Consider the following 17,474-nt stretch of genomic DNA (forward strand, 5'->3'; position numbering starts at 1 on the left):
CATAAAACACAGTAGTCAGATCATACAATGTATCTTATCAAAATTCCTACTTTCTCCGTATGGTGCCACACCTGGCACTACTGATGGATCAAACCCAGGGTCTTATACTCTAGACCATACACTGTCCATTCCAGTATTTTTTTTTTTTTGGCTTTTTGGGTCACACTTGACGATGCTCAGGGGTTACTCCTGGCTCTGCACTCAGGAATTACTGCTGGCAGTGCTTGGGGGATAATATGGGATGCTGGGAATCAAACACGGGTCGGCCACGTTCAAGGAGGCAAACACCCTACCCACTGTGTATCGCTCCAGCCCCTCCAGTGTAATTTTAAAGAATAAAATTCTAAGAAAATCAGTAGCCAAATTCATCTTAAGTGTGTCCTGGAAGTGAAAACACACACACACACCCCATTTAAACATACAAGAACATGCAGGGTGATCTTCTATTAGATACTAGAAGAACACATCCTCCTACCATGACCAAAGAACTTCAGAGATTGGTGCAGGAATAGAAAATGCTTGTGTAGGTGCAGTGCTTTATGCTGCCCCAGTGCCTACCTTCAGGCAGACTGAAGAACAAAACCTCTCATCTTGATGAGCCCCGCCCTCTGCTTAGATGGTGAAGCTGAGGTCAAGAAAAGTAACTTGCCCAAGATGGCACAAGTTCAGGGATGTAGCTATAGTACAGGAGTAGGGCATTTGCCTTGCATGCAGTTGACCCAGGTTCGATCCCTGGTATTCCATATGGTTCTCAGTACCAACCAGGAGTGATTCCTGGACACTGCAGGGTATGGCCCAAAACAAACAAACCAAAAAAACAAACAAAACACACACACACATGGCAAAGGTCTGAACCCAGTTAACTTCAACAGTCTATCATAAAAACAAAAATAGTAATTACCAATAATCTTTATAATCTAGAGTGCCTATAAATCACTTAAAAAAAGCTTAGTAAACAACTATGAAAATAAGGATATTTACATTGATATATAAATAGCTGATAGTCTAAAGTAGTACCTCCCAAATATTATAATACCCTGGATTGGGGCTGGAGCAATAGCACAGTGGGTAGGGCATTTGCCCTGCATGCGGCTGACCCGGGTTCAATTCCCAGAATCCCATATGGTCCTCTGAGCATTGCCGGGAGTGATTCCTGAGCACAGAGCCAGGTGTGACCCAAAAAGGAAAAAAAAAACAAAACCCTGGATTATAGGGAAAACAAATGGTATTCATAGGCTTCTGTTCTGCATATTTACATAGCATCTTTGGAACACAACCTGACATCTATCATTTCACCAATTCATCTTCTGGACTCCCAAAGAAACAAAATATGAAGTTGTACAAGGACACTGAAGCTTTCTGTAAAATTGAAATACTGAATAGAATCTGCCCAACAGGAAATAGTTGCAATCAATGACTGAAAGAATATTCATTTAGTACAATTGTATGTAAAAACTCACATGAACTAAATCTAATGAAAAAAATCAAAGATAACAGAAGAATACAGATCTACCATTGAGAGAAAACTAAAAATACCCAAATTACAGAGCAGATATTTTTTTCAAATCATTTGCTAAAAAAATTTTTTTTTTTTTAATTTTAAAAATGAGGCATCATAGAGTACAATGGGCAATGAGCTTGCTTTCCACATCCGAGTTCAATCCCTGGCACTGCATATGGTCCCCTGGGCCCTCTCAGGAATTATACCTGAGCTCTATAGAGCTAGGAGTAAGCCCTGAGCATTGTGGCCCCAAGCACCCAAAACAAAAATGATAAAATTGAAAAATAACAATCAACAAGCATTTGTTTACATGTTAAGAAAGGCATTTGTTAAAAGGTTTCATAAGAGTAGAAACTGGCAAAGAAAATAACATTAAACTAGGAGTTAAAGGGAATTTTCACTATTTACTTTTATTCATAGAACTGAAAAAGTTTCTGTGATTTTAAGACAGAAGCAAGATGTATAAAGCAGTGAAAATAAAACACTAAAAGCAAACCAGAATAAAAGAGTAATAATTGGAAAATTATTTATCAAGAGCAGCTGACTCCTCTAGCAATCCAATGCAACGGACACAGTAAGTTTTATTGTTTACATAATGACATGCCCTGGACAAAGTGATGACAACGGAGACAATGACAACATTTAAACTCCTATCACAAACTGATCTGTTACAGACTTCCAGTGGTTTAACATAGTGAATGTAAAATATATAAAGAACAAAAATAAAAATACTCTATTTTTGCAGCACAAAGCAATTACCTTTTTAAAAAAGTGTCTGTGGTAATTGAGTATTTATTTCTGGCAATAATTAGAAAACACGTAAACACACACGCAACAAAAATCACACATTTGCCTATCCTCCCCCAAAATCTGCGTGTGGGGATTACAGTATACAAGTATGCAAATATAAAAAAAGGCTAGTGCTCAGAAACAAAGCATTTTCCTTATGTTAATGCATCAAGGCGCAAAAATTTCAAATTCAAGAATCCAATCATAGTAAGTAAAATAATTTGACAATACTTTTATAATCAAGCCCAACTAACAGTATACTAAAATATGCATGTGTATAGGTAAGGTGTGCATATATACCCACATATATGCAATGCCTATTTTAGAAGAAAAGGTGCCTTGGTGAAAATGACCAAAAATATTCACTCGATGCATGTCATGTACAAAACCTGTCTTATAAAATTTTTAATTATTTTCAATGAAACTTCATGTTCACAATCCCATCTAAACACTGTGCTTGAAAGATAGTTAGGTCTACCTAATAGTTTCTGTCCAAACCCACAGCTAAGGCAGTTCTCTGTCAAGGGCTCACTCTTCCACCCATTCTGTGTCACTAACAGTAATACAGACAAATACCACAGATGCATTCTGGCATGCCTATGTGCTATTACCCAGAGCTCTGTTCAGTGTGAAAATGGGATAGTTTATAGTTGCTACAAAGAATACTTTTTTTTCTTAAAATATATTGTTTCTCTATTCCAAATTAAGCACTTACTTAGACATTAAGAGGCTAATAAGCCATTCCTTTTGGTGTCACTATTAATAGCCCTATAAGAAAGAACTCTGTATTGGAATAGCTAGAAAAGTTTCCACTGAATTAATAGTGCATCCTTTACCTGCATAGAATCGATTTGGCTTAATAGCTCTTTGCCTCCGGAACATCAGTCTGGAGTTCAAATATGCTCTTAAAGGTCCATCTCTAATATGCAAAAACATCTCATATAGGCAATATGAGGATATATAGGATAATAAAAAGTTGTTATAAATCTATTGAGTTTGCAGCATTTCTTATTCAGAGCAGTTGCAAACATTAAGGTGAAATAAGATTAAGGGAAAACCTAGTGGCAATGAAGTTCAGTTGGTCAAATATTTACACTAGCAGCAAAATAACTGCAATGACTTAGTACCTCTAGTTTATTATTCTACAAGCACTGAGAATTTGAAGCTCAAAAGGTGAAAAATGGAAAACCCTTAGAAAAGGGAAACAGTCTTGAGGCAAAAGTTGTAGATCTGTAAATATATATTCTATAAGCACACAATTGTGTGCAGAACATTTTATAGATTTACATACATATTCACAAGATGCCCTGCAGTGTAGTTCAAAAGGCCTTTACAAGAAAAAAACTCATTCTAGTATAGGCCCTAGAGTTCACACCATCAGTATATGAAACATGTGCATATATTCACTGAATGTAAACTTCATCAACAAAAACAATTATTAACACTAGATTAAACAGTTTTACCAATCAGTAATGTAACATTTCTTACACTGAGAATCAAAATAACAAGTACACAACTGGGTTTTAAATTCACACACACAAAAAAAAGATGTTTAGCATGGCAAACAATAAAGTTCAAATTCCAAAGTAGGAGAAAAATATCAAAACTTTGTAAATCTCCTGGGATGCAATTTAACTACTGCATCACTTTTAGAAAAATAGACTCAGAATGACGATGCGCTACAGATTTCTCAACATCAACCCATATGTCTATCTTTTTCCTCTTTTGTTTCCAGCTGGAGGTTTCTTCAACTGAAGGAACGGTCCTCCTGTTCCAAAACCTGCAGACGCAGGATTGGACACCCCAAATGTCAAACCAGCAGATGCCGTGATGCCAGGATTGCTGAAGTTAAACCCAGATGTACTTGAGCTGCCAAAGCCTTATGTTTAGGGAAGAAAATATTCATATCAGAAGTTAAATCACCAAAATCACCCCAACAACAACAAAAAAAATAAACCCACCTCAAAACATATAAGAAAGGGGAGGGGCCTAAGTTTCTGGTTCTAGGAATTGGTGATCTATAAAAACAGTAAGTAATGTAGAGCTTTGAATTTGTAACATGAAGTTTTTATAAGGAAAATAATCTAGCTGACAACTCAGTGGCACCTTTAAAGATAGAACTTCAACAACACAGGCCACAAGACACACACAGGTCTGAATAATAAATCTACGAAGAACTTGGAGTTGCTGGAGCTTCTCTGTTAACTATACCTACTATGGTGGCATTCTCTTTGATTCCTAGAGAAGGTCTATCAAGATGTAAGAAACTTTACAACCTTTAGACCCCTTGTGATTTTTAAATCAATGAAAGCCTCTACCCACAATTTTCAAGACAATAAACAGTATCACCTAATGTTTTCATTTTCTAAGAGCTAATTGCATAATTAAGATCAAGAACTATTACAACCCAGTTAATACTAGCAAATTTAGTTATAATCACGATATCACTGATGTTCTTTTACTGTCTCATTCTGTTGGAACTACCAATTTTAAACACTACTTAATATCAAATACTGCTTAATAGTAAGTGAAATTTCCTACAAATGCCCTCACTTTAAATACAATGTAATCAATAACAAAAGTCCTGATTCAGACACAGTATTTCTCACAAAAAGCAGTGCACATTAAAACAAGCATTTTCAAATATAGATAAAATACAAACATAGATGGAATTTTGCATTTTCTATTAGAAGAGTCAAGACTATCAAAAATGAACATAGACCTCAATAAAGTCATTTGTCAGACTGATGGCCTCTTTTTGTTTTGTTTTGTGGCCACACCCGATGATGCACAGAGGTTACTTCTGGCGCTGCACTCAGGAGTCACTCCTGCTGGTGCTTGGGGGACCATGTAAGGCAAGTGCCCTACCCGCTGCACTATCACTCTGGCCCCCTAAACGTATAAACTTCTCTTCAGTGTATCCTAAATAAATAATGACAAAAACTGGATTAAACTTTCACAATGATGGACTGGTTTTTACAGTAACAAAAATGTTTATGAGGCTAGACTTTGGGTTCAAAAGAATCTTTACTTAATGAAGAGTAGATATAATTATTTTATTATAGATTACACATGTGTTATACAAAATATTATAGAGTATATATTATTCTACCAAACTGATGTCTTGTTAGAAATGTTTTACAAACCTGAACTTTGAAGGGAGATAAAAGCTAAATAGGCTGGCGTACTTCATTTAGGGATATACACTGAATCAGGGATTTTTAAATATTGGAAGTAACAATTCTTTTAAATTTGACCTTTAAATTTGCCTGAAAATCAGGCAAAAATACACAAACCTGCACTAAGACTTCCTGAGGACTTATTTGTTGTTCCAAATCCAAATGTAGAGGCCCCTGTGGTGCTGCATCCAAAACCAGAGCTAGCTCCAAATCCTAGTGAGGGGTGATAGAGAAATACACAATGGCATGTAAACAAAGGCACAGGACACTGACAACTGAAATCATTCAAAGTCTCATAAATACAGTGCTGGAAAAAATGGCCTGAAGGAATCCCTAGACTTCTAGAAGGAACTGATTCAATCTAAAATTAGGCATTATATGTATTTAGATGATCTTTATGACCCATTAAAAAATTTTAAGGAGCAAGGTCATAACGAGAAGATCCTCCCAGATGAGACTAAAATTTGGTGACCACTTAAATATGATTTTAGCAAATTGGTACACACAGGAGTATTTTGGAGGTGGAGGGAAAGGACTAAATTTATAAACACAAAAATGTACAATTTAAACATCAAGTACAAGTAAATTTCATTCTGCTTTCTACCAGTAAGAGTCTGACCAATGAAAAATGGCCTAACTACATAATCATCAATCACTTTACTCAGCTCACAAAACACCTTCAATAGTATTAGCCAAATGCAAAGTGAGAATTCCGGGATGGAAACATGCTTTTTCTCTTAATAATACTATTGTCACAATTAAAAATAAAAGTTTTTAGCATATGATATTTGGAAACTCTGCTAATTACTTGAAGGCCTTCACAGTATTGTTGCCTAAAACTTAAGAAGAAATATGACGGCAAACTGAATCATAGATCACAGAAATTATATTATCCACCCTATTTCTAATGAATCTAAATCAAATTTATGAAGTAACCGTAATAGACTATAGGCTTCCCTTGTTTTATAATGATGTATTCTAGTATATCTTAGTAAATAAGGAAGAGATATACATTATTTGACAGTAAACCTGTCAAAATCCAAGCAACTTTCAGAGAATTGTAAATGCATTTGAATTTAGGATGATGTTTTTACAGGAAACTTACCTTACTAATTATAATTAACTTAGGAAACTATTAAAATAAGCGGGATTGCTGACATATACGAATATGCATTAACATAAACATACTTAGGAATGTACTAAATTTATAATAAAATTAAGTTTTCCATTTAAAGTGCTCGTTTTCAAAAAAAAGATGACTGAAGAGGTATATTCAGTAGTATGGTCTCAAAACACTGATTTTTTAAACGTTAAATTAAGCTAAGCAAATTTCAAGTTCATATTTTAGCATATAGCTTTGAAAAATGAAACATCCCTAACCATTTAACTTCAAGATTTTATTTTAGTCTTCACAAAATAGAAAAAAAGATTTGAAAAAAATTATTAATCTAATATTCTAGATAAAACATTTTTTGAGAATCCTTTAGGCCAGCTGGAAACTTAACTTCCAAAACAGAGAAACTACTTAGAAATTTGTTACAGGCTTGTAATAACTCAAATGTATAAAAGAGCAATGCAATATTAGAAAAGTTAAAGTGTACCTCCAAGGTTCGAAGAACCTAAGCCACTTGACTGCAAGCCAGTGCCAATACCTGAGCCGAAAGGCGTTCCAAAACTAACTCCCAGAGATGGCTGTGGCCCTGGTATGAGGGGAAAAAAAAAATGGGGGGAAAAAAACAAATTTGCCTTACTCTTTCAAGATTAAAGTTTTTTATGAAATTATTTTAAAGATAAACAGTGATTACTTTTACAAACTCTAATTGTTAAAACTTTGTTTTCAGGCTTTCTTCCCAGCCTAGTTTATTTGCCACAACTAATTTGCCTATTCCCAGCCCCCCAAATTTTTTTTTTAATTAACTTGTTCAGTTCTGGACAATTAAAAAAAGAGGCTCGTCTTATTGAATTAGTTTAAGCTTCAAACCTAAGTAATTTGAAATCTTTAATGTATTGTAAATTATAGTTCTTTTGGTTTTGCTTCTAAAACGATGTTAGATCTCCCCACTTGTTTTCTAGTGAAAGTACTGGTATACTCAATAAAAGATTTTACATTTTTCTTTTTAAAACAAGCCTTCACCATTAGGGTCAAGTATCAACTGATCAAGAAACTTGACCCTAATATGGCAAAACTATCATGTTACTTATAAGGACCCAAAAAACTAGGCAAAGTTGCTTACATAAAATATCACCTATAAAATACATAAAAAAACAAGACAATGTTTTATTTTATTAAATTTATTGGTCATTGTAAAGCAAATCAATTACACAGTAACATGACAATTCCAACTTGTTCACAAGAAGTGGTAACTGAGTTCTACTAAGCTCTGCTACATTACACCACTCATCACCTGGTTAAATAAGAGAATGAACATTTACAAAGGCACCACTGTGGACCTTGACAGATTCAATACATTCAAGATTTCAATTCAGTTTATTTCCAACACTTTGGAAAATGTACTCAGATGCAGAAAGATTAGTTATCATCCTCTTTCCCATTTTTTCACTTTAAAGAATTTGGCTGAGTTTGTTTGGCAAGAATAGCATCAAACTTCTAGCCTCTCTTTGACTATACGTTTTTTAACTAAGCAGAATACAAAAATCTAAAAATCTCTCATTTGATAAATAGTTTATGAAAATTATTCAGTAATTTCATAGTACAATCTTCAGTCTTGTCTTTTTCAAGCACAGTGATCAGTGTGCATCTTATGAGGGACCTGCCAAAGTGATACACAGACTGAATTTTAACTTTCCAAAAAAACCCCCAAAGCATTTCAAGTTATTCAATAAAGAATGAGGTTTGTGTATTCAAAAGGTAGTACGAAATTATAAAGCATTTAAACAGAAAGGAAAGTGTAAGACAACTTTTGCTACACTAGGACAGAAACTGGACTATTCAGATAGCGTCGATCCAGAAAATAAAGAATAAAAACTAATAGCAGCCAACACTCATACTACTATTAAAAAATACATCTTTAACATCCAGTCTGATCCAATTTAAGGATAAAATACCTGCCTAGCAGCAGTTTTGTAAAATATAACCAGAGGGGGGGGAAAAATCGAAAAGCTTTTTCACTTCTAACAAAATATGTGAAAACACATGTCCAGTTTCTTTCACACAGACTGAAGCGTCACAGGAACAGGAGGCACTGCTGGTGGAGACCCAAAGAATAATGCGCACCACAGCCCTCAGCCGACCCGCCATCAGAGTTACTCCCGTTAACATGCCATTTGTTGTGTCTGGGTCTGTTTTTCAGAGCAACTCTATAGCCATCATTATTTAGGACACAGGTAATCAAGAACTCAACAATGACAAGACTTTCCATTGCACAATAGGTACATATTTTGAGTTTTGTACCTTCACACAAATTCTGAAGGCAGCATCATTTATAAAACTAGTAGGTAAAATGTATAACATTTTTTTAATAGTAAAAACTCATGATAAATATATCCCATGCCAAAGTATTAGCATTATATTACACTCTGGCCACCATAAAAATTAGTTTCACTATTAGAAAGCAGAATCTAAACCCTTCAGGCAAGTTGCGTAAACAACTCAAGACATGTTTCAAATTCTGAATGCTCATTCAACGAGAGGCTCTTAGTTTCATAAATAAAACCAAGTCTTAGTAGTAATACACCCCAATGATTGCCCAAAGTGAAATCTTCATGTAGAGTAACATTTTACAAGTTACCAAATAATATACTCACACACAACAAAATTGAGTTTAGCACTGTAACTCATATTTTGCAGAATAAATTCTACCTTCTCAAAAGTAAAACTGCAATCACAGGAAAAGAAATAAAGTGCTAAAATTCTGTTTTAATAATTTTCAATGATCATTCAAAATACTCAACATAATTAGTATGCATATTTCTATGTCATATTTTTAAAATAGTATTTTTCTTCAAAGACAAAAAATTCCTTTTCCCCAATTTGAAAATTTTTACTGATTCGATGGGGGATATTCCTTTGGTTGTTAAATACAATGAAATCACAAAACCACAAGAAAGTAAAACGAAACACTGAAAGTTGCCTATTTAATACCAAACCTATACTACAAGTTAGAAAGTAGTAATTCCTAACAAAATGTCTCAGCACTCCTAAAAACAGCAGCCTAACTCACACGAGAAAAGTCTATGTAAACATCAAGAACTTTTTAAAATCCCAGTATATTAGCTTAAAACAGTCTATTTTAAATTAAAATTATACTTTAAAGCCTTCAACTTTATTTAAAGAGGCTTCAGAAACACTGGCGGACAAGCACTTAGAATCTACCAATATGTACTGATGCTAATTTCACATATAGTTTGCTGGTTCTTCAATTCTCTTCAGCCTTCAGAACCATATCATATATACATGACCATATATCAACTCTAGTATGCACCTTTTAAGGATGAGTCAAGAAGTCATTAAGGCCATACCTTCCCATTTCCAAGAAAAGATTACAAAGAAACCACTTTCAGGCTGGAGAGAGAAGTACAGCAGGTAGCGTGCTTGCCTTGCACATGGCCAACTTAGGTTGAATCCCTGGCACCACATATGGTTCCCCAAACCCTGCCAGGAGTGATCCTTGATCACAGAGCCAGGAGTAAGCCCTGGGCACAACTTGATGTGGCCAGAAACCAAAACAACACACACACACACACATACACACACTCTCTCTCTCTCTCTCTCTCTCTCTCTCTCTCTCTCTCTCTCTCTCTCTCTCTCTCTCACTCACTCACTCACTCACTCACACACACACTTGAAGGTAACAGACTAAAAGTCATGTTCTTTTAAAGTCAGCAATTACATGCAAATAAAAGTAGAACACAGCCGATTCAAATCTTACACAAGTCAAACTAACAAAAGGAGTAGGAACTACTTTCATGTTGATGACCTTTAAGGTCATCTTGAAAAAAAAATGGCACTTAAAAGATTTCATCAAAAAACTTCATTTAAAAAACTGGCACTAAAACAAGATTTCAAAGTAACAGGACATGAGAATCAAGTGCTGAATACAAAGCATAACCCAATAAATAGGGACACTTCCAGATGGGTTCTAACTCACACATCAGTACAGATGTCTTTCCCAAAGCACATACATTTCACTCCAGATAGGACATGACAAAACAAGCATTCTGCACTGGAGAGGCATAAAGGAATGAGCTAAAGTGCCTGGGAGACCTTTCAAAGAAGCAAAAGAAAAAGAGTAATGCAAAACTATTAAGATTCTCAGTTCTAAAAATCCAAACCACTTAAAATGAAAACACTGTAGAAATTACAATTCCTGCCACCTCATAAGAAAGCCTTAGGAGATCTTTAAAACTGCACAGAGTATAGAAAGAAGTTTCTCTGAAGGCTGACAGAAGTCACAGACGAAATTAAAGCATACAAATACAAAGAAAATCCAAGATGACTATGATGAATTAAGCAAATACTCTTCACCACTACCACAGAACAAAGACCTTCTCTCTGGATACTGCTGTAACCACCAAAGCTAGCACACAGTAGGCACTCAATTAATATAATGAAAATATATCTACCTTATGTCTGTAAGCCCAAAATGTGAGTGAAAACCAACAAACCTATCCAGACTGCCCTCCAATAAAAAAAAGCACAAATAAATCTATTTTGGTTGTAAACTACAATATTTCACTTGTAATCTTATATGAACAAAAGACTTCTCATTTTATTAGAATGGAAATCTTGAAGAATATTTAACCAAACCCATGCTTATCTGTTCTACTTTATGACTGTTACTGTAAATGTAAGTAGGTCCTATGGTTAGTATGATCAGCTAATTAAATGACCACTGATGATATAATCATTCTTCCCTCCGTAACTTAGAATGCAATTCTACACTCCATCTAGAGAACTATAGCACTGTGCTTACATGAGCCCTCTCTGCACGGGTCCAGCCCCGGAATGTGGAAGATTTGGCATTATCTATCAACAACCGTTGATTGATGGCAAGGTAATTTCATCATCTCAATATGTGAAGAACAATTTTCCTTGGTGGGGCTGTGTATCGAAGGGGAGTTTCCTAAACTGTGTTCAGGGGCTACATCTGGCCAGACAGTTCAACGCTTGAGTTACACTTGGCAGTGCTTGGGGGGGAGGGGAGGTCCATGTGGCACCAGAAACTGAACTGAGGTCCCTGGTCCAGTGCAGGCATGCATGTACCCCTGCCTCTGGAGTCATCTCCCGGACCCCACAGAAAATTTCAAACCGCCATTAGTTTGAAACTTCTGGCCCTTTGAAACCAGAGACTTCTCTAATTTGAGGCAGTCTGAATGCAATTTAGGTGTGTACGGTTTTACTTTTTTTTTGTATTATAATTCAGGGAACCCTCATAATTTCTCAAATACTAAAATTTTTTGAGCACATAAACGAAAAAAAAAATCAGTATCTACTAGGAGTTTACTTTTCACGTGAAACTTCATTCTTTTATTTTTTTTTTTTCTTTTTGGGTCACATCCGGCGACGCACAGGGGTTATTCCTGGCTCTGCAGTCAGGAATTATCCCTGGTGGTGCTCTGGGGACCATATGGGATGCTGGGAATCGAACCCGGGTCGGCCACGTGCAAGGCAAACGCCCTACCCGCTGTGCTATCACTCCAGCCCCTCACGTAAAACTTCAAATGTGACCAAAAAGGAGCTGTAGCAGATAAAAAAAAAAAAAAATCTGTGAAAGACCAAACCAAATACTGGAGAACCACAGAAAAAAAATTATCTGCTTTCCAGTATCTTAACAATCCAATCATTTTCATCTGCTCAGCTTCCAAGCAGCTTCATGTGCAATCCATGGCATCTAAATATCTTTTTCCTGCTCTCACTATTGTTCTATACTTTTTGAAAAGGTACAAATAATTCTAACATGTACCTTCTAGCAAATTTGGTTTAAAAGGCCCGTACTCTTTCCAGGCAATATAAATACAAACAATCTACTGATTTTCAACACACCTCATCAATAAAAATGTACGACATCCTAAATAGTGGGTACTCTGTAATCACTAGTAAGAAGAAACAAGAATGCACCATCTCTCAGAATCATATAGGAAAAATGCAACATATGGCTGACTTTAGGTAATACAGTCAGAATTTTAGAATGCTATTCTTAAATGTAATTCGGTAGTGAAACAGCATGTTCTAAAGGGCAATAATAGCAACACAGCAAGTAACATTTAGTAAATTCACAATATTCAATATCTGATGTATAATTATTGCTAAGACTACCCTGCATTTTGAGTCAGGTGTATGTTTAGAATTGTGTCCATCACCATTTTGAGATTGTATTGGAACAGCTATGGAGAAATTTCTTCAGTGCTAACACAAAAGGAAGACTTATGAAAATGCACAGTAAACGCTCCGTATTGGACAGTAAGAAGCTATAACTTGAATGCATTCAGACCTGGGGCAGGCTGCTGCTGCTGTGTCAGTGTCGCAGCCATGGCAACGGCCGCTGCATTTGGCATGTTGCTGAAAGGGGTGGGCCCAGTGGTGACTCTCGGTGCATTCTGCCACTTCTTTGCTTCCGCTCGCCTGGCTTCAAACACATCTACAGCATCTCCCAAAAACATTTTCCTGTAGCCAAGGTACTGTTCTTTGAGCACCTAAAGAAATAGAAAGAGAACATCTGACTTTGGTAATATGTGAATGCACAGGATGAAACAGATTAGCAAAGGGAGAACAAAGACACTGCCAGGATCAAGTATTTCACCTAGGCTGGAAGTGAAACTGTTTATCACTCCTTTGAGTATTTTCTTTCCCGTTTCTTTCATATCTTTCTAATAAAATGCCGAACCCATTTTGTTTGGTTTCTGAGGTCTTCTTTAAAATTGGGTTAGCTAAGGTATCAAACGAGCAGAATACCAAAATTACAAACGTAATATTCTAATTTTTCATAGAAATTCCCTTTGGTCCTCCTTAGATTTTAAAAAACATAATTAAAAGGTCAATACTGAATCTAGCTGTTAAATGCCATTTTTAGAAGGCTTGGATAACATACTGAAATCAGATGTTACAAAATCTTGAAAACAGCTCAGCAGTCGAGTACCTCCCTTCCATGTATAGATTCTGGGTTGCACTTCCAGGACCACATACAAACAAACCAAAAAGCTAAAAACCCCAGAAGGAACTTGGAACATAAAAAGAAAACTTTTACTCTTATCAACATTTGACTTTTATAATAAGAATGATTCATATCAAACTTATGCAGTGAACTCAGGTGAGAAAAAAACCAGTAAATTTGTAATTTCACACTAACAGAAAAAATTTACTAAGTTCATAAAATGGGCCAGTTGGTTTATTTTCTAAGCCTCCAACCCCTACACCTCTGTACATCCTTGTCGCAAAGTAGGTTAGTTTGCCCAATTACCTAGATAAAGGCACTAAAAATACAATTCACACTGCAATTTCGGCATACTTTCATTAAAGGCTTGACCTAATTTAGATGGGTTCCATAACAATTTCTAAATAACCATGGAATTAGAGTCAGAGAGTACAGCAGTATAGCCACAAAGAGAGATGCTTTGCAAGCAGCCAACCCAGATTCAACCCCCAGAATCTCAGAGGGTCTCCTGAGCTCCATTAGACTGACCCTTGAGTGCAGAGCTAGGAGTACATCCTTGAACGCTACCAGGTGTCCCCTACTCCCTACCCCTGAAAAAAAAACCCAAAAACCCCAAAACAAGGAAAATAAAGAGACATCAAATTTAATTTCCTATTTCATCTTCTCAAAAAGTAATTATTAGGAAACACAAAGGGCCTCGTGCACATATAGAATACACAGGAGGCCCAGGATCCATCTTCACAAACACAGTAAAAGCAATGAAAGAGCACAGAGCCAGCAGCAAGCAGCCTTGAGCACCGTCTGAAGAACCCCCACCTAAAATGTTAAATATTAGGTACCATGGTTATAACCAATAGCGAACTTAGAAATGTTAGTTTTAAGTAACTTAACAGTAACATTTTTGTCACGTCCTTTTGTGGAGGGTTGCTATCTATATAATATATTCAAAGGTACAAGAACTTTGGTTCTTTAAAGTAAGAAATAGGATATCTGAAATCAGAAAAATACATCACACTACTGTATCCCTGTACCACTGTCATCCCACTGCGCATGGATTTTGTTTGAGCGGGCACCAGTATCATCTCCATTGTGGAGTCTTGTTGTTACTGTTTCTGGCATATCGAATATGTCACAGGTATCGAATATGTCACAGGCACTGCCATTGGGGCGAGATACTCTCAGTAGCTTGCCAGGCTCTCCGAGAGGGGCGGAGGAATCAAACCCGGGTTGGTGCGTGCAAGGTAAACGCCCTAGCGCTGTGCTATAGCTATCGCTATTGCTCCAGCCCAAAAAGGTAACATAGCAAACCTAATCATAAATTATCCTTTGGCTCTTCGACATGTAGATTTTTTGAAAAGGTAAACATTCCATATGAAGTTTATCCAGTATGCTGTTTCTCATGAATCATTTTTAATTATTTTATAGTCATGTAACTGAAAAGGGTACAAGTTTTCAAACCAGGGAGGAAAGCAGGTCATGGTTTTCGGAAAAGCACGTGTCCTTACAAACGAGGAAAGCCCTGGGTGGGCTTTAAAATACGCAGTGAAAAAAAGCAGTTGTATGTGGAGAACTGATTAAAAAATACCAACAGGAACCTGATATGGTTGAATTTGGTTTGTGGGTAGCGAGGCAATCATTATAATGGCACTCTTTTTTGTTTCTTTTCTCTTTGGGTCACACCCAGTGATGCACAGGGGTTACTCCTGGCTTTGCACTCAGGAATCACTCCTGGAAGTGCTCGGTGGACCGTATGGGATGCTGGGAATGAAACCCGGGTCGACCTCCTGCAAGGCAAATGCCCTACCCGCTGTGCTATCAATCCAGCCCACTGACACTCTATTTCTGTGTGTATTTGAAAATTTTCATATAAAAGTGAAGGAAAATGCCATCTATATAATAAAGACTTGAGTTACTAGCTTTAGCCATAAAAACAAACAAAAAACAACAACAAAAAATCTTTAGCTTCCAAAGGATATGAAAAACTTTAATTCAAAATGAAAATTGCACTTCTAGTAGCATATTCTCCAAAGTCAACACAAGGAATCAATCAATGCCTATCAACACATGGCTGGATAAAGAAGCTATGGTACATAATACTGAATGGAGTATTACTCTGCCATTAAAACTGCTGAAGCTGTACCAGTTAGAACAACACTGGTGGGGAATAAGGTTACTATGCTGAGTGAATTAGGTGAAAGTGAAAGAGAACTGTCTTCCTGACTCATAGGGAATGTGAAAGAAGGGGGGGAGGGCACACTAACTTCAGTGAAAATTAGGGTTATCAACAGAAACGGTTGAAGGAACAGGGGTTCACTTTGGGGTGGAATGGCCCTGTATTCTTTAGTGATACACTATGGTGATCCCTATATATATATACAGAGGTACTAAACTTATCTCTGAAATTCTATAAATATCGTAAACTAATGGCAACTAGACATTAAACCAATGAAATATTCCATATAAGTTGTTTTATCTCTGTTAATAAACACAAACAGTTCTCTATATTAGGAGGAAGAAATTTCAGCTATTTTAGTGTAATGGTAATAAAATACTAACATTAAAGTAGTACAAAATGATTTTGCTACAATGAATGTTTATTTATAATGATCAAAGTATCCCAAATGTACAGCAAGATGAAAATTTTAAAATAACAGATTGTATGAGTTATTTGAAACTTTAAAAAGATCATTTGGACAGGAGAGATTGTATAAGAGGTAAGGCACCTTCCTTACATGTGGAAACAGAGGTCACGCCCTGGTCCCGATCGCTGGTGCTACCAAGGGCCACTCCTGAGCATAAAGCCAAGAACAGCACCTGAGCAACACTTGGTGTGGCCCCAAAACCGAATAAATAAAAAACAACAATCATTACTCATGGCTGTGCCTGGGCAGGACTATGAATTATAAATTTTTAACCTTTTCTCTTAAACAATTTTAGCTATCTTTTGTACTAAGCACTGATAGTTTTTTTGGTTTTGTTTTGTTTTGCTTTGCTTTTTAGGTCACACCCGGCAATGCACAGGGGTCACTCCTGGCTCTGCACTCAGGAACCACCCTGGCAGTGCTCAGGGGACCATATGGGATGCTGGGAATTGAACCCGGTTCAGTCGCATGCAAGGCAAATGCCCTACCCGCTGTGCTATCATTCCAGCCCCAGCACTGATAGTTTTATCTTGCAAATGAGTAAATATTTCACTTAACTCTAGATCCTAGCTTTTTAAACTGAGTCACACAACTGAATGTGCGTGTTATAATAATAAAATTATTATCACGAACAATTTGTTTTAAAATAAATTTATGGTTTATTGTAAGTAAATGTTTTTTGATCTGTATACCTATTTTATATACCAAGTCATGTAATTATTTTTCAGGCAGAAAGTGTGAGAAGTCCCTGGTCTAGACATCCAGATAGCTAAGCCTACAAGGAAAACTCACCTTCACATTTTCATGAATAGACTGCAGTTGTGCAGCTAGAGCTACAAAGGTTTGATAAATTTTCTGCATAGCCATTGACAAATCTATAAAAGAAAATTAGATTATTACACAAATAAATATAGCATACAATTTGATTTTTCCATTGCTTTACTCCAATTTCTGGTACAGTTAATGTGTAAGTAAAAAGAACAAAACAGTACATGAGTTAAGAGAAAACTGAAGAGAGAAGGGTATCTTAGCAGTCATCTGGGAAAATAGGTCTTACTATTACTTCTGCCCTTGATAGCACAGTACCATTCTTAATAAATTTACATTCAGATAGTAAAAATCTAATCAAGGACTTAAGGAAATTTTCTTATGACAGCAAAAGAAAACTACTAGCAGATGTAGAATATCCTCCATATAATCACAGCTTAACTACTTCTCTCTTATCAAAAATTTAAGTGCTTTAAAAAAAAAA

At 36.2% G+C, this 17,474-nt stretch overlaps 1 protein-coding gene across 1 annotated transcript in view; it reads right to left on the bottom strand.

The window, feature by feature from the left end:
• Positions 1-1,892: 1,892 nt before the first annotated feature.
• Positions 1,893-17,474, bottom strand: part of NUP58 (nucleoporin 58) — a 41,623-nt gene continuing 26,041 nt past the window's right edge. Inside the window, exons 13-17 of the mRNA XM_004604492.2 lie at positions 17,015-17,097; positions 12,921-13,122; positions 7,071-7,169; positions 5,587-5,682; positions 1,893-4,169 (exon numbers count right to left, since the gene is read on the bottom strand). Coding sequence (XP_004604549.1) covers positions 4,000-4,169; positions 5,587-5,682; positions 7,071-7,169; positions 12,921-13,122; positions 17,015-17,097 — 650 coding nt within the window. The 3' untranslated portion in view covers positions 1,893-3,999. The remainder of the gene's footprint in view (positions 4,170-5,586; positions 5,683-7,070; positions 7,170-12,920; positions 13,123-17,014; positions 17,098-17,474) is intronic.

The sequence above is a fragment of the Sorex araneus genome, chromosome 1 (genome assembly GCF_027595985.1).
Source record: "Sorex araneus isolate mSorAra2 chromosome 1, mSorAra2.pri, whole genome shotgun sequence".
Taxonomy (NCBI): Eukaryota; Metazoa; Chordata; class Mammalia; order Eulipotyphla; family Soricidae; genus Sorex; species Sorex araneus.